This window comes from Rhodotorula graminis (assembly GCF_001329695.1).
Source record: "Rhodotorula graminis WP1 unplaced genomic scaffold RHOBAscaffold_4, whole genome shotgun sequence".
In the NCBI taxonomy this organism is placed as follows: Eukaryota; Fungi; Basidiomycota; class Microbotryomycetes; order Sporidiobolales; family Sporidiobolaceae; genus Rhodotorula; species Rhodotorula graminis.
Genome location: NW_017264931.1, coordinates 134,607 through 150,904, shown reverse-complemented (window position 1 = coordinate 150,904; position 16,298 = coordinate 134,607). Strand labels below are relative to the sequence as shown.

Genomic DNA, 16,298 nt, shown 5'->3' with positions numbered 1-16,298 from the left:
AGTCTGCAAGGAAGACGACGAGGAGGAAGGAAAAGAAGCGCCGACTGGCCGAGCACGCCCGCGCTCTCTCACGCGCTCGCGGCAACCTCGTTCTGTACGCAACGACGTATTCGAGCATGTTCCGGGAACGCTGTGCAGCTCCCACGGGGCGAGAGAAGGTGAGCGAGGTGGGAAGGTGGGGAGGAGCCGGGTCGCCGCCGCGCGCGCGCCCGACTCGCGTCGCTTCGTCTCGCGCTCTCGCCTCGCCTCGTCGCACTTATGGTGCGCCGTGGGTCTCTAGGCACGCAGCAGAAAAGGCCCGAGTCGCTCGTGTTTTCCCCGAAGCGATCCGAGGCGAGGGGGAAGCAGGAGGACCGAGATAGTGACGACCCGAATGCGTGTTGCGCGCGTTGGCAAAGTCGACCTTTCCTTGCTCGAACCGGCTCAGGCCTTGGCTCGGTTCTACTCAAATGCCACCGCCCCGTGGAATCACGACGTCTCTGCCTTGCCTAGTCTTGCCTACAGATCTTCGTCGCCACAACGACACAGGAGTACGAGCAGCGCGAAGTATCGCTAGTCGGCTTATGGTGGCCCCGGGATAAGAAGTATCTCGCGCTCGGTACTCCGCCGTCAACCCATCACCTTACGCAACCTGGCCAGGTTCGCTCATCTTTTTTTTTTGTCGCGTTGGCCTCCCGTTTTGCCTCGTTCTGGCGGCGGGTCGAGCCTCGTTCTGGCGGCGGGTCGAGTTGAGAAGGTCGGCTCGAGTGAGAAGCTTTCCTCTCTTTGCTCCTCCTCTCGAGCTCGACTCGGCTCTCGCTTTCGACAACCGATGCTCAGAGAGGCTCGAGAGCGACGGCCGACTGTCTGGAGCCAGAGGAAGGAGCGAGGCAGGCTCGACTGTCTGCGGGAAGGTCGCTGACGCTGAAGGAGGACATGCTCACTCGCTCTCGCTTCCACCTCTCGCTTTAGTTGCTCGACCCTCGCACAGAGAGTCGTTCGACAGGCTTAGGCTCGAAGCAGAGCGAACGAGGACGAGCTGAGGGCGGTCTCCTGCGCACCTCTGCGTTTGAGAAGGTCGGCTCGCGTGAGAGGCTTTCCTCCTTGATCTACCAGGCTTGGTCTGCAAATTTGATCCCATCGTCGAGCACTCGTCTCGATAGGTCGACCGAGCGCTGAATAACCGAGAAAGAGCGAGGTCCGACAGCGAGAAACTGAGTCCCTCTTCCTGGACCTCCTCTCGAGCGCAGAGTCGGGCGAGCGGTACCAGGGTTGGTCTGCAGATCTGGGCTCATCGTCGAGTACTCGTCTCGATAGGTCGACCGAGCGCAGAATACCTGAGAAAGAGCGAGGTCTGACAGCGAGAAACTGCGTCCCTCTTCCTGGACCTCGAGGTGAGCGCAGAGTCGAGCGAGCGGTACCAGGAGCGGTCTGCAGATTTAGGCCCATCGTCGAGTACTCGTTCCGATAGGTCGACCGAGCGCAGAATACCTGAGAAAGAGCGAGGTCTGACAGCGAGAAACTGCGTCCCTCTTCCTGGACCTCGAGGTGAGCGCAGAGTCGAGCGAGCGGTACCAGGAGCGGTCTGCAGATTTAGGCCCATCGTCGAGTACTCGTTCCGATAGGTCGACCGAGCGCAAAATACCCGAGAAAGAGCGAGGTCTGCCAGCGAGAAACTGCGTCCCTCTTCCTGGACCTCGAAGTGAGCGCAGAACCCGAGACGTATGCGGTTGTCGTACCGCCCTGGCCGGTCAGCGCTCCTACTCTTCCCTCAGACGACTCGTTTCCTCGATCCTGAGGTACGCCGGCCTGGGAGCGCAAAGGAATGGACGAGGACCGTGCGCGGAACCGCTACCTTCCCAAGTCGCTTCGCCCGACACCGTCTCGCGCTGAGGCACACGTTACCTCGAGACACTACAGGCACCCAGAAGACCCGCTGTGGAGCAGTATGAGAGCGCTCGCGCAGCCTTTGCGGTCGAACCGTCGACCACACCCTGTCCTCTCGACTGCTCTGGGAAGAACCGACGAGGTGGTAGGAGGGGTGCATTCTAAACCACTGAACTACGCGGCCTGTTACTTGATTGTGCGGCGCAGGATACAGTACAGAAAACTTGTCAGCAATTGCTGCCTGCACGCGACGTTCAGCAGCAGGTCGACCTCGACAAGACGAAAAGCCAGTCTCGTTCCCAAGTCGTGGCTTCCATCCCGGGATCCAGCCTTGAGCGCCAAGCTCGACTCAGTCACGCATGGCTTCAGCTGTGCACTCCCCCTCGAATCCAACACGAGCCGTCCCTCCCTCGACGTCTGCGTCCCTGCGTCTCCTCCCTCTCCTCCTCCTCTCAGCTTTCCTCCTTCCCGGTCCACCTTGCCTCGCTCCTCGCTCGACCATCTCGTCGTACTTTGACAGCGTCGTCATTCCGAGATTGTCCTCTCGCTCTCGTCCGCTCGCCTCGTTCTCTCCACGCGCCCGACGGCGGCACCTCTGACGCTCTCTCCTCTCTTTCTCTCTCCCTCCCTGTCCTCGTTCGTGCTCCCTCTCTGTCGTCGGCTGCAACACAGAGCGGTACAGAGCGGTACAGGGACGACGACGAGAGAGCGCGCGAGAGAGAGCCGACGGCGAAGCGACGTCCGGACACGGTCCGTGCGCCGACTCGCGCGCCGGCGTCTCGCGAGCGCTCGTTCCTCTCACGCCCGAGTTCTTGTAGCTGTTCCACGCCCGAACGTTCGATCGTGCTCGACACTAAGTAGAGAAGTCGCTCGCAGCGTCGCAGGACGAGATAGTCTCGACCGCGAACGCGAGCTTTCCTCGTCGCCGTTCCTGCCGCCCGTCTCGCCGCACGAGATCGCGTCTTGCGGTGGGCCCTCGCGCACTCGAGAGTCAAAGCTAGTCTTGCGAGGTACCTGGGCAGGCAAGACGACGAGAGGCCGCCGCTCGTCCTCGGCCGGAGCGCTCTCCTCCTCCTCGAGCGAGAAGTCTCGTCGAGCCGGCTCTCTTCTCGCGCAGGCAAGCGCACCTGGACAAAGCAAAACAGCTAGAGCTCGTTACACTCGGAGGAGGTAGAGGGGCAAGTGCGGAAAGAAGATTACGGTGGGGAGAAGCGACGGGAGAGGGACGAAATCGGTCGAGACGACGACGGCACTCGAGGCGGGGCGTAGGCAAGAGAGACAGAGTGGGGAGGGGGCGAGAGCTATGGCACAGAAGAGGAGGGAGGGGAGGTCGATCAGGGGTAGACGGCCTGCGAGGGGAGAAGTCAGTCTCGAGGACCCGGAGAAGGAGGCAAGAGGTCGAGGGACGCACGTCGATGGCCTGCTTGTTCTTCTGGACGATCTGCTTGCGATTGAGCTTGGTGGCGGCGGTGAGGAGGCCGTTCTGCGGCGTCCACTCTTCGTCGTCGAGGACGACGCTGGCGAGCTGCTCGAGGGGCTTGAGGCCGGCCTTCTTGCCGACGGCGTTGAGGCTCTTGAGGACGGCGTCCTGGATCTTGTGGTCGTGGACGAGCGTGCCGATGTCGCCCGTGACGCCGAGCGAGGACGCGAGCTGCTTGAGGTTGGCCTCGTGCGGGAAGATGACCTGTCGACGACGGGGTCGACAAGGTCAGTCTGGCGCTGACGGCGACGGCGACGACGACGGCAGGGTACAAGGAGGAGGGACGTACAGCCATGGGCTTGCTCGCGTTGCTGTCGGCGTAAACCATGATGCGCGCGGCGTACTCGCACGAGCCGTACAGCGACTCGAGGCGCTCGAGCGCGATGTACTCGCCGCCCGACAGCTTGACGAGGTTCTTCTTGCGGTCGATGACCGAGAGCGTGCCATCCTGTAGAGGAGAGAGGGTGTGAGCGACGCGTCGAGGCGCGAGGAGAGGAGCGAGAGGAGAGAGAGCGAGGCGCACCTTGTTCCAGCGACCGACGTCGCCCGTCATGAACCACCCGTCATCCGTCCACGCCTCCTTGGTGAGCTTGTCCTGCTTGTCTGTGGGCGCGGGGAAGGAGAGTCAGTCTCAAGACTCGCTCTGAGGGAGAGAGAGAGGGACGCACAGTAGCCCTTGGTGACGCTCGGTCCGCGAATCCAGATCTCGCCCTCGGGCGTCGGGTTGCTCGACTTGTAGCCCGCCTCCTCGACTGCGCGCATGCGTCGAGCGCTGTCAGTGACGTACTCAGGCGAGTGAGGGGTCGAAGAGAGAGGAGGACGCACCATCGACGAGCTTGACCTCGCACGACGGGACAGGGACGCCGACCGTCTGGTACTGGTGCATCTCGGGCGGGAGGATGCAGCACATGCTGTTTGCGCGAGAGGGGGGAGGATTGGCGAGGGAGGAAAGAGTCAGTCGCGGTCGACGGACGAAAGGTCGAGGGACGAGGGGACGCACGCCGTCGACTCGGTCATGCCGTAGCTGCAAGGCGAGAGTCAGTCGGTGTCGTCGAGGGAGACGAGAGGGGGAGAGAGGTGGGACGGACCCCTGGATGATGAGGACGAGGGCGATGCTGAAGAACTCCTGCGTCTCCTTGCTGATGGCGCGCCGCCGCTCATGGCGTACTTGAGCTTGCGCCGTCCCTGCTTGACGGCCTCGAACACGACCTGTCGGCCAGGTTGCCGAGGAAGCTGCCGCGACCGCCGAACCGCTTGGCGGCGACGCCGAGGTCGAACACTTTGGACTTGAGGGCGCCGCTCGCGCGCACTTGGACACGATGCCCTTGCGGATCGTCTCCCACACGGCCGGGACGCCGACCATGATGGTCGGCTGGAGCGTGCGGATGTCGCCGAGGCAGTTGCGCACCGACGCGTCCGTCAGGGTCTTGACTGCGGGCGAGGAGGAGGAGGAGAGCATCAGGGTCCTGCCGACGCTCGCCAGTCAAGAGGGAGCGAAAGGGGGACGCACCGTTGCCGTAGCCCATGCGCGCGCCGACGAACATGAAGCACATCTCCACCGCAAACTCCATGATGTGCGCGAGCGGCTGCGAGGGGGACGACGGCGGGGTGAGCGACTCTGTGATCTTCTGCGACCGCCCCTGAGAGCGAGAGAGACGAGGGGACGCACAAGGTAGGCGATGTACGTCTCGCCCTTGCAGACGATGTGGCCGATGAGCTTCTGGACGGCGCCGATGCAGGCGATGATGTTGGCGTTCGAGATCTGGACGCCCTTGGGCGGACCGGTCGAGCCGCTCGTGTACATGAGGCACGCAATGTCCTCCGGGCCGGGCAGGTGCGGCTCGCTCGGGTGCGCCTTGCCGAGGGCGACAAACTCGTCAAAGGTGTACACCTCGAGCGCGTGGTCGCCGTCCTTGGAGCGCGACGACTTGAGCGCGTCGAGCGCGCCCTCGGGCACGTCCTCGGCACGGCCGTCGTACACGACGACGCGGAGCGACGGCGTGTTGGCGACGACGCTGGCGAGCGTGTGGAGGAGGTTGGCGTTGGTGAAGATGCCGTACGCGTCGGGCTCGTTGATCGAGTGCTGCAGGCCCTGCTCGCCGAGCGAGTCGTACGCGGTCGCGAACGTGATGCCCTGCTGCGCGCAGGCTGAGGGAGGCGGACGGTCGAGGCGAGGGAGGGAGGGAGGGAGGAGGAGGAAGGTGAGATTCCGAGTCGTCCTCGTCGCGCGCCGGGAGAAGAGGGACGAGGGACGCACCGTTGGCCATGACCTGCCAGTGACGGCTCGTCGCGCTGTAGATGTTGAAGACCGAGTTGGGCTCGCACCCGACATGGCGGAGCGCGCCGCCGACGTGGTCGACCGTGTCCTTGAACTGGGCGTAGGTCCACCACTGGTAGTCGCTCAGGTGGAAGTAGGACCACGTCTTCTTCTCGGTCACCTCCTTGCCGCCGACAATCTGCGACCGAGCGAGCGCGTGCGGGCGAGGTGACGAGACGAGGGTCGGGAAGGACGAAGGGTGGCGAGGTCGGGGCGAGTGGAGGCGACGTGGAAGATGGTCGAGAACAGGCAGAGAGGGCCAGGAGGGAGGCACGAGGGAGAGAGAGAGCAAGAGTCAGTGCCGAGCCTTTGCCTCGATCAAACGACCGGGAGGAGGGGGAAGGGACGCACCTTCTTGACGTCCTTGTCCTCCTTGATGACGTCGACCGTGTCCCTCCAGCCGAGGGCCTGCACGTCGGCAAACTCGCGCGCGGCGTGGTCGAGGATGTGGGCGAGGACCGAGACCTTGCCAGGGGCGGGCGAGGTGACGAGCTCGTCGGGGCAGACGAACGAGCGGCGGGCGCGGCCCTCGCCTGGCTGGGCGGGAGGACCGACCTGTGTGGGGCACGGTGCGGGTCAGTACGCGGGCGCGCAGGGCGTGTGTGAGGCGCGAGGCGAGATGTGGGGTGGGGAGGGAGGCCGTCATCGAGGGCAGGCGCACCTCGACAGAGCCCATCTTGGGGGCCATGAGTGCGGTAGAGTGCGGTGTGGAGCAGTAGCGGTCGAGGAGGAGCGCAGCGGTAGCCAGCGTGGGCTCGGAGCGGGTGGGTTGAAGGAGGGAACTCTGGGCAGAGGGACCTTCGTTACGAGCGACTCGGCCTCGGCCCGCCTCGCTTCTTTCGCTGTCAAACGCTCCACAGTCACCTCCAGTGTCGCTCTCAGTACCCTCTCGTCGACGCTCAGGCAGGTGCGGAGGAACGGCGAGCCTTCCCGGACCAGCTGCGGCGCTTGAACCCTTCGCGCCCCAACCCTTCTTCCAGCCGACGCTCCTCGCTACGGGCACCGGCCGAGCTGCGCAGCGGCAAGACGCACCCACGCTGTCGCCAGCTACGTTCTCTGAGAGCGAAAAGCTCGAGCGTAGCGCCGCCGCAGCGTCGACGCAGCCGAAAGAGGGCGATTCCGCTGGCTCGACGGCCTCGAGCGGTCGCGACGTGCGGCGAGCTGCCGAGTGTAGCAGATCAAGCGCGAGAGCATCTTCTGCAGCTTGACGACAGGCAGAGAGGCTGCCTCGAGCTGGTACGCCCGCAGCGAGCAGTTGCGCGAGAGCGAAAAGAGGACGGCGGCGAGCCGTCTCGAGCGGTCGCTAGGCTGGCGCGAGACATCTCGCGCCTCCGGGATCGACTCGCAACAGGGTATCGGAGGTACCGCAAGGGAGGTGACCCTCGTTCCGACCGGTGGGCGAGACGAGGAGGGCGAACGTGCCAGCCGACGACGGCTCGTCCGAGGGTGACGAGGCGGTCGAACCGGGTCCTGCGCGGCCGTGTATTCGGTCAGTACATGTATGCCAAGGTATCGAGGGACGAGAGAGACGCACCTGGGTGGGACTCGAGGCGGCATCGGGTCGAGAGCTGGTCGAGCGGACGAGGTCGAGACGGGCGAGGCGCAGGGAGCTGGGTGAAGGTGCGGACCGGGCTCTAGCAGGTCGGGAGCAGGCTCAGAGCTAGCTGAGCACCCACGCGGCTCGATCAGAGCGAGCGGGTGCGAGTGGACAGAGACCAACCTGGCTCGCGGAGGCCGCTCCGAGGTCAAGCGTCCACCACTCGCCGCCGCTCGACCAGGACTGCGGCAGAGCACACAGCGAGTGTCCAGCACCGACACCGACACCCGGGGAGGCATTCGCTTGCTTGCTCCTGCCCCTCGACTCGCCCCTCGCCGCCTCATCGCCTCCTCGACCTTCGACTCGCACCTCGTCCCGCACAGGGCTACGCAGCCATGGGCAAGGGCTTCGTCATCACCAACCAGAAGGTCTCGATCGCCGTGGGCCTCAATGGCCGCATCAACGTGCGTCCCCCTCGTCCTCTCCCTCCTCCTCCCCCTCCCCCTCCGAGCAGCGGGGCCGACCTTGGCTGACACTCTCTCGCAACGCACGCACGCAGGGCTTCACCGAGCTCACCATTGTCCCAACCTCCCCGACCTCAAGACCGTGTGGCTCCATGCCCGGTCCCTTACCATCCTCGGCGCCTCGCTCCGCCTCCCGACCGTCGTCCCCCTCGCCTTTACCCACCTCCCGCCCGCCGCCCCGTCCCTCACCCAGCCCGACAACATCCACACCTACCCCGAGATGAAGCGCCACATCTGGCGCGCCGACAACGAGGGCGAGGAGGGCGAGCTCGGCATCGCCATCCCCTCGGGCTGCATCGTCCCGACCGCCAACGCCTCGGCCGCCCCGACGCCGGGCCAACCCGCCGGCCTCGACGAGTACGAGCCCTTTACGATCGCCATCGAGTACGAGGTCCTCAAGCCCGGACTCGGCGTCGTCGTCGTCGGCCCCGACGAGGCCAACCCGGCCCGGTTCCCGCACGTCTTTACCTCGAGCGCGAGCGACATCGCGGCCCGCACCTGGGTCCCGTGCATCGACACGCCCCGCGAGCGCTGTTCGTGGGACCTCGAGCTCGTCGTCCCGCGCGTCCTCGCGAGCGCCCCTCCCGAGCGCAAGAAGCGCGTTGGCGCCGGCGCAGACGAGGCGGGTTCGGGCGCCGGGCGCAACGGCGCGTCGCTCGACGGCCTCGAGCCGGCGAACGAGGGCGGCGGCAGCGGCGAGGCGGCGGCAGCAGGAGCGCGCGAGGCGGGCGAGGACTCGGACGACGAGTCGGACGACGACGACGAGGTCGACGCCGAGTGGCCCGTCACGGTCGTCGCGTCGGGCGAGCTCGTCGAGCAGGTCGTGCACCCGGACCGCTCGGACCGCGTCATCTGGCACTTTGTCCAAGTGACGCCCGTCAGCGTGCAGCAGATCGCGTGGGCCGTCGGCCCGTTCGTCGTCACCGAGATCCGCAGCGGCGCCAAGGCCAAGAAGGCGCGCGCACGAGCCGGCGCCGAGGGCTCGGACGACAAGGGCGTCGACGACCAGCAGCAGCAGGACGACGACGACGACGACGACGACGGCGCGACCGACGGCGCCGCTCGCGACGATGGCCCGACGCTGCACGCGCTGTGCCTGCCCGGCCGCGAGGCCGAGATGGAGTACTCGGTCGGCGTCGTGCGGCAGGCGATCGAGTTCTACGCGTCGACGTTCGGCTCGTACCCGTTCGTCAGCTTCACGGTCGCGTTCGTCGACTCGCTCGCGAGCGGCGCGCCGACGTTCCACTCGGCCGGGCTCGCCCTCGTCGCGAGCGACGTCCTGCACCCGCAGAGCGTCATCGACCAGGCGTACGAGACGCGGCACCTCCTCGCGCACGCGGCCGCCGTCCAGTGGTCCGGCGTCAACCTCGTCCCGCGCACGGCGAGCGACAGCTGGCTCGTCATCGGCATCGCGCTCCACATGACGGGCCGGTTCGTGCGGCACCTGTGGGGCATGAACGAGTTCCGGTTCCGGCTCAAGAAGGACATGAACCGCTGCGTCGAGCAGGACATCCAGTTCGAGCCCATCTGCGTCCCGGCGCGCTTGACGCTGCCCGAGCCGACGCAGATGCAGTTTGTCGCGCTCAAGGCGCCCCTCGTCCTCCACATCCTCGACAAGCACCTGCGCAAGGCCGGCACGTCGCTCGGCCTCGACAAGGTCCTGCCCAAGCTGTTCCTCGACGCCATCGCCGGCGAGCTCGCCAACCAGGGCAACTCGCTCTCGACGACGTCGTTCATGCGCACGTGTCGCAAGGCGTGCGGCGGCTCGTCCGAGGCGCTCAAGGTCTTCTTCGACCAGTGGGTCTACGGCTCGGGCTGTCCGACGTTCGAGATCCAGGCCAACTTCAACCGCAAGCGCATGGCCGTCGAGCTCAACGTCACGCAGCGCTGTTACGCCTACGCGTGGGCGCAGAAGGCGCCCTGGGAGGCCCAAGGGCACCTGCGCCCGATCCCGCTCTTCGACGGCCAGATGACGATCCGCATCCACGAGGCCGACGGCACGCCGTACGAGCACGTCCTGTCGCTCGCCGAGACGTTCAAGCGCCACGAGGTGCCGTTCAACACCAAGTACAAGCGCGTGCGCCGCAACACGAAGCGGTACCAGGCCCGCCAAGCCGCCGCGACCGCCGCCGCGCTCGGCGACGCCGAGGCCGCCGAGGACATGGGCCTCATCGACGTCGGCTTCTCGTTGGGCATGTGGGAGGACGAGCGCGAGCGCGACCGGTGGCGCGTCGTCGACTGGTCCGAGGAGGACGACGCGACCATGAGCCAGGCGACGTACGAGTGGATCCGCATCGACGCCGACCTCGAGTGGATCTGCATCGTCAAGTTCACCCAGCCCGACTTCATGTGGGTCTCGCAGCTGCAGCGAGACCGCGACGTCGTCGCGCAGCTCGAGGTGCGTCCCTCGCTCCCTCCTACTCCTCCTCCTCTTTCTCGACTCGCGCCCTGACTCTTTTCTCTCCCTCGCGCCTCGTTCGCCTTCGCAGGCCATCCACGCCCTGTCGAGCATCCCGTCGCCGATCGTGTCGGCCAACCTGTGCAAGACGGTCCTCGTGTCGAACTACTTCTTCCGCATCCGCATGGAGGCCGCCCTCGCCCTCATCTCGGTGCGTCCTCTCCTTCCTCCTCCTCTCTCTCACTCTCTCGCTCGACGCCGAGCACTCACTGACCTCCTCGAGCGTGTGTGCGTCCTCCTCGTCCCGCAGTGTGCGACGGCGCAGCAAGACTACCTCGGCCTGTTCCACCTGTTCAAGATCTTCCAGACGTGGTACTGCTTCGAGCCCGACGTCGAGACCAAGGACCCGTTCGGCTTCCGGTGCATCCCCAAGACGAACGACTTTAGCGACTTTACCCTCTATTTCCTCAAAAAGGCCGTCCTCACGGCCGTCTCGATGGTGCGCGACGAGCACGGCCAGACGCCGCCCGTCATCCAGCAGTTCCTCGTCGACCTCCTCACCTACAACGACAACCTCGGCAACAAGGTGCGCCCCCTTCTCTCCCTCTGCCCGTCGATGGGCTCGAGCGCTCCCGGACACTCGCTCACCCTCGCTCGTCCTCCCTTGCCTCGCAGTACTCGGACGCGCACTACATCACGTCGATCATGCACGCCCTGTCGCACGCCCTCGTCAACGTCCTGCCACGCGCCGAGAGCGAGCTCCTCACCGAGGTCGACGCCAACGAGAACCTCATCCCGGCCGTCCAGGAGGTCGAGCGGTACCTGAGCGCCGACAGGCTCGTCCCGAGCTACCACAATGTCGTCACCGTCGCAGGCATCGAGGTGCGTCTTCGCGATCTCTCCATCCTCGACTCGATCCAGGCCCTGACGTTCGAGGTCGTGCCCGCCCGCAGTTCAAGCTCAAGCTCACGCTCGCGTCCCTCATCCCCGAGGACCGCATGTCGCTGTTCAACTACACGCGCGACGGCAACTACCCGCCCGTCCGCATGGCCGCGTTCGACGCCCTCCTCCTTCTCAACCCGCTCCAGGACGTCATGCCGCTCGTGCGGTACCTCTTTGCCGTCATGCGCGACGACTCGTCGCGCCTCGTCCAGCGCCGCCTCGCGCAGAGCGTCCTCGAGTCGCTCCCGATCCTCGTCGCCGTCCAGGACCTGGCGCCGCCGGACCCGGGCGCGAGCGACGGCGCTGCGGGAGGCGGCGACGCCAAGAAGGAGCGCGACGAACTCGCCAACGTCCTCAAGTCGCTGCGCAAGAAGCCCGGCCGGTCGATGAACTACCGCACGAGCCTGCTCCAGACGCTCACGCACCCCGACGTCGACCCCGAGGTGCGCCTGTGCTGCCTCAAGATCTGCGAGGCGACGGTCCGCCCCGAGGCCGAGCCCATGCCCAAGATGCGGTTCCGCCTTCCGCCGACGCCCGCCGCCATCCCGTCGATCCCGTCCGAGCCGGCGCCGCCGCCGACGCCGGGCTCGTTCCACAAGCTCAAGCTCGGCGGGCCGTCGACGCCTCGGTTCGCCGTCCAGGACCCGCACGACTACGGCGCCCTCGAGCCGGCGTACGACCCGTACGGCGGCGCGTACGAGCCTGCGCCCGCCGTCGTGCACCCGCCGCCGGTCGTCCAGCCGCCGTCGGCGCCCAAGCCCAAGAAGGACCGTGCGCCCAAGCTGCCCAAGGCGATGCCGGCGCAGGCCGGCGGCATGAGCGGGCCCGAGGTGACGGCGTGCCGAGCGGTCCTCAAGAAGCTCCACAAGGCGCCGTCGGCGTTCATGTTCAAGAAGCCGGTCGACCCGGTCAAAACGGGCGCGGTCGACTACTACGACCGCATCGCGAGCCCGATGGACCTGAGCACGCTCGGCGCCAAGCTCGCGGCGGGCGTGTACGCCGACCGCTACGCGTTCCGCGACGACTTCAAGCTCATTGTCGCCAACGCCAAGCAGTACAACGGCGCCGAAAGCCCGATCGGCGCCCTCGCCGACGACCTCGACGCCCTGTTCGAGTCGCAGTGGGCCCGCATCGAGGCGACGCTCGCCCGGTTCCAGCCTGGCGCCCCTCCTCCGACCCATCACTCGCACGCCAACCCGCACCCGCACCAGCAGCAGCCGCACCACTCGCACCACCAGCCTCCACCTCCTCCTCCTCCCGCACCTGCGCCGACCTACGCCGTCCCGGCCCCGCCTGCACCAGCACCTGCCGGCTCTCACAAGATCAAGCTCGTCACGCGCCAGGTCCCGGCACCGCCACCGCCGCTCGTCCCGGCGCATGCGCCGCCCGCACCACCGGTTCACGCGCCGCCGTCGTCGACGCCGTCGGTCAGCCTCAAGCTCAAGGCGCCGGCTCCTCCTCCTCCACCACCTCCCTTCCAGCCCGACGCTGCGACGCTGCCGTCCCTCCCTCCCATCCCGTCGGCCGCACCTCGTCCTCCACCGCCGCCGCCACCCGCACCGGCGCCCGCACCCGCCTCGGCCGCGCCTTCCCCGGCTCCTGCCCCCGAGCTGCAGCGCACGCCGAGCGCAGCGCCCGCCGTCCCGCCACCTCCTGCGCACCTGCCGCCCATCCCGGCGCCGGCCCCTGTCGTCGCGGCCGCCCCATCGTCGGCGCCGTCGCAGCCGACGAGCGCGTCGCCCGCACCGGCGTCGAGCGCTCCTGCCGCACCTGCGCCGCCCAAGCCGACCCTCAAGTTCAAGCTCGGCGGCGCGTCGGTGACCGAGGCGGCAGGGGCGACGCCGAGGCCGGCCAAGACGACGTCGTTCTCGCCCGAGGTGTCGTACAGCCCGGCGGGCTCGCCGTACGGCGGCGACTGGGACGGCGGCGTGGCTGGAGGGTCCAAGCCCAAGCGCAAGGAGTCGATCAAGGCGCAGCAGAAGATGAAGGCCCCGATCAACTACGCCGAGCCGCCCGACTTTGAGGACGACGAGGCCGACACGGTCGCCGTCGCGCACTCGGCCGCTCCTGTCGCGTACGGCGTCCCGCAGCGGCCCGAGATCCTCAACACGCCCAAGCCGCCGTACCCGACCAAGTGGGTCAACCCGGACGAGCCCGTCGACATGGCCAAGGCGCGCCAGGTCCTCGCCAAGGTCAAGAACCTGCGCGAGGCCTTCTTCTTCCAGTACCCGGTCGAGGCCGTCGGCCCGCTCGCGACCTACTACGACGAGATCGAGCACCCGATGGACCTCGACACGCTCACGCGCCGGCTCGAGGCGGGCGTGTACGCGAGCTACGCGCACCTGTTCGGCGACTTTGACCTGATCGTCGCCAACTGCGAGCGGTTCAACACGCCCAACACCGAGCCGATCTGGCACGTGCACATCCTCGACCGCGCGTGGCGCACCGAGTGGGAGAAGGCCAACAAGCTCAGCTACAACACGAAGCGCAGCCTCGGCGGTATGCTCAAGCGCCTCATGAACACGTCGCCGTGCGTCCCTCTCTCTCTCTCTCTCTCGGCGCCTGTCGCTCCCGGTACCTCGTCCTGACTCTCTCTCTCTCTTCCCTCGCGATAGGACTGCCGGCGTCGCTGCCCCCTTCATGGTGCCCGTACGTCCTCGTCCCCTCTCGTCGGGTGGCGGTCGCCCTCCCTCGAGCACCCCTCACTCACTCGCTCTCGCCCCTGATGCAGATCAAGGACCTCGTCGCCCAAGTGCCCAACTACTTCGACTTTATCCCGCCCGACCAGGCGCGCGACCTGATCATGATCCGGCGCAAGCTCGAGAACGACGAGTACGCGACGATCGACGCGTTTGTCGCCGACTTTGACCTCATGATCAACAACTGCTACCGGTTCAACGGGACCGAGAGCCACGTCTCGGTCAGCGGTCGGGCCCTGTCGGACGCCTTCCACGAGAACATCAAGCGCATCCGCATCGGTGCGTCGGCCTCGTCTCCTCCTCGCTCCCCTCTCGTCCTCCTCGCTCGCGCAGGAGGTCGAGGAGGTTCGCAGCACAGGCACGGACCTGACGCTCATCCTCTCGCAGAGTCGGGCAAGCAGGCCAAGCGCGCAGGGTCGTCGGCGCAGGGCGGGCCGAGCAAGAAGCAGAAGTTCTGAGCGGGCCTCTCTTTCTCTCTCCCTCCCTGTCCACATCCCTCTCCCCTCTCTCCCGTCGTACCACCCCTCGCATCGTGTCCGTGTTGTCCTGACCTGCACAAAGCCTGCGCTTCCTGTGCGAGGGCCGAGGTCGAGGAGAGAGCGAGAGGGTCGAGGAGGACGAGGACGAGGTTGGCTGGCGCTCCTGCTGCAGGTTGCCCTGTCGGTCCCTGTTCGCTCTGCAGTGCTCTGTGCAGCGGCAGAGGCTGAGAGAGAGGCTCGCTGGCGGTGATTGAGGGTTACCCCGCACTCCGCACGCTCCTCCTCCTCCTCGCCGGCTCCTCTCCCTCCTTCGCTCCTCTCTCTTGTCGAGCCTGCCGTGCTGGCTGGCCACCCTCGTCACTCGCTTGCACCCCACCACACTCGTTCACCTCGCGCCATGGCACCGCGCCGACTCGGGCCCATCGCGCTCGCCCTCGTCGCCGCCTCATCGCTTTCAGCCCACGCCGCCACCCTCACCTCGTCTGCCGCCACGAGCACCGCCGCCAGTGCTACAGCAACCAGCTCGCACGCCGGCACATCCAGCGCCACCGCCACTACCTCCAGCAGCGCCGCCCCGTCCGCCTCGACTGCGCCTGTCGCCGTCGCACCCAAGGTGCCCGAGGGCTACCTGTACACAATGAGCGTGCGTCCAGCTTCCCCCTCCCTGTCCTTTTGAGCGTGCTGCTGACCCTCGGATGCCCGCCCGCAGTTTGACGAGGATGTCTGTGCGGCCCTCTTCCTCCTCGTCCTCTCGATCCTGTTCGACCCAGCTGACTCCCCTCTTGCCCTCTTTACAGACGCCGACACGAGCGCGTTCTGCGACGACTGGGACTCGTCGTGCGTCGACTACCTCGCGCCCTTCTCGGACGTGCACCAGGTCCTCTGCGACGTCGCCGCCGCCGGACCTCAAGTCGTCGTCTACTGCGGCGGCAACACCGTGTCGCGCCCGACCCAGTTCTACGACTTCTCGACCGCGATCCAGCGTTTCGTGTCGGCGGCGCTCATCGAGGGTCCGGCGGCGTACGGCGAGGAGGTCGGCGGGTCGTCAGCGTCGACGTCTACGGCGAGCGGTACCTCGTCGACGGCGGTCACGGCGAGCGGAAGCACGTCGTCGTCGGCGGCTTCGCTCTCGAGTTCGACCGCAGCGACGTCCGTCGCGGTCTCGGCGAGCGGCACGGCGGCGAGCGCGGCGTCGTCCGCCCTGGCGACCACGAGCATCCCCTCGACGTCGTCCACTGTCGCCTCTGCGCCTCTCGTCAACGCCTCGTCGACACACACGCCCTCTTCATCGGCGTCGTCCGCCCTACCGGCGACTTCGACGAACGGCGAGCACCACGTCGGCTCGACGACCGCCGGCGCAGCCGCGCTTCGTCCCGCAGCGCAGAGCTCTCCTCCCCGCCGTCGTCCACCACCTCCTCCAACGTCCTCCCTCCCGCTCCCACTCTCTCTCCTGCCCACCATGCCGCGCTCGCCGACGCCGAGAAGGCTCGCGCTCGAGCCCTCGCCCACCTCAAGGCCAACAAGGCCCTCGCGCGCCGGCGCTCCCGCGCGTTCGCCGCCCGGCGTGAAGCCGAGCTTGCGGCGCTCGCAGAGGCGCGCAAGGCGGCGCTGCGGGCGGCCAAGGCGGCGCGCAGGGCCGAGGAGCACGCGGCGGGCGTCGCGAGGGCGGCGCTCGAGGCGATCCGGGCGGCGGCGGAGCGGGCGCGCAAGGCCGAGGCGGCGCGCTCGAGGGCGAGGAAAGAGGCGGCTGCAGCGGAGCGGAGGAAGGAGGAGCACGGCGGCGAGGGCGTGGTCAAGCTCAAGCTGCCGCACGCCGCGCGCCCGCACAAGGCGACGAACAAGTCGGGCCTGTCGCTCGACGCCAAGCTCGACGCCCGGTTCGGCGCGCTCGCGATCAAGTACCTCGAGCGGTGGATCGAGAAGGAGGTCGAGGAGGACTTTGCGGCGCTCGTCGAGCGGGAGCGCAAGCGGGCGCATGGGCGCGACAAGCGCAGGCTCGCCGTCGAGCACTGAGCGCTCGGGCCCCCCTTTCCTCTCCCTTTGCGGTTCGCGCCCT

The 16,298-nt window shown here is 67.3% G+C and overlaps 3 protein-coding genes and 1 pseudogene across 4 annotated transcripts; 2 read left to right on the top strand and 2 right to left on the bottom strand.

The window, feature by feature from the left end:
• Positions 1-1,942: 1,942 nt before the first annotated feature.
• Positions 1,943-2,050, bottom strand: RHOBADRAFT_t28 (annotated as a pseudogene). Its single transcript has one exon. The product of its transcript is annotated as a tRNA-OTHER (tRNA).
• A 946-nt stretch (positions 2,051-2,996) lies between these two features.
• On the bottom strand, positions 2,997-6,351 carry RHOBADRAFT_48175 (uncharacterized protein; the record flags this gene model as incomplete). Its single annotated transcript, XM_018415106.1, has 13 exons — positions 2,997-3,215; positions 3,278-3,550; positions 3,636-3,794; positions 3,870-3,949; positions 4,015-4,098; positions 4,172-4,257; positions 4,347-4,370; positions 4,435-4,777; positions 4,857-4,932; positions 5,016-5,494; positions 5,604-5,802; positions 6,015-6,218; positions 6,325-6,351. The coding sequence occupies 13 exons, from the start codon at positions 6,349-6,351 to the stop codon at positions 3,201-3,203; spliced, it is 2,049 nt and encodes a 682-aa protein (XP_018272249.1). The 3' UTR covers positions 2,997-3,200.
• A 1,244-nt stretch (positions 6,352-7,595) lies between these two features.
• On the top strand, positions 7,596-14,339 carry RHOBADRAFT_52239 (uncharacterized protein; the record flags this gene model as incomplete). Its single annotated transcript, XM_018416240.1, has 9 exons — positions 7,596-7,664; positions 7,804-10,122; positions 10,214-10,333; positions 10,433-10,708; positions 10,798-11,004; positions 11,076-13,594; positions 13,680-13,713; positions 13,796-14,042; positions 14,151-14,339. 9 exons carry the CDS (start codon positions 7,596-7,598, stop codon positions 14,219-14,221), a joined length of 5,862 nt encoding a protein of 1,953 aa, XP_018272248.1. The 3' UTR covers positions 14,222-14,339.
• A 300-nt stretch (positions 14,340-14,639) lies between these two features.
• RHOBADRAFT_42526 (uncharacterized protein) lies at positions 14,640-16,255 on the top strand (the record flags this gene model as incomplete). The annotated part of the gene is made up of 4 exons (XM_018414074.1): positions 14,640-14,885; positions 14,952-14,967; positions 15,040-15,538; positions 15,622-16,255. 4 exons carry the CDS (start codon positions 14,640-14,642, stop codon positions 16,253-16,255), a joined length of 1,395 nt encoding a protein of 464 aa, XP_018272247.1.
• Positions 16,256-16,298: the final 43 nt, after the last annotated feature.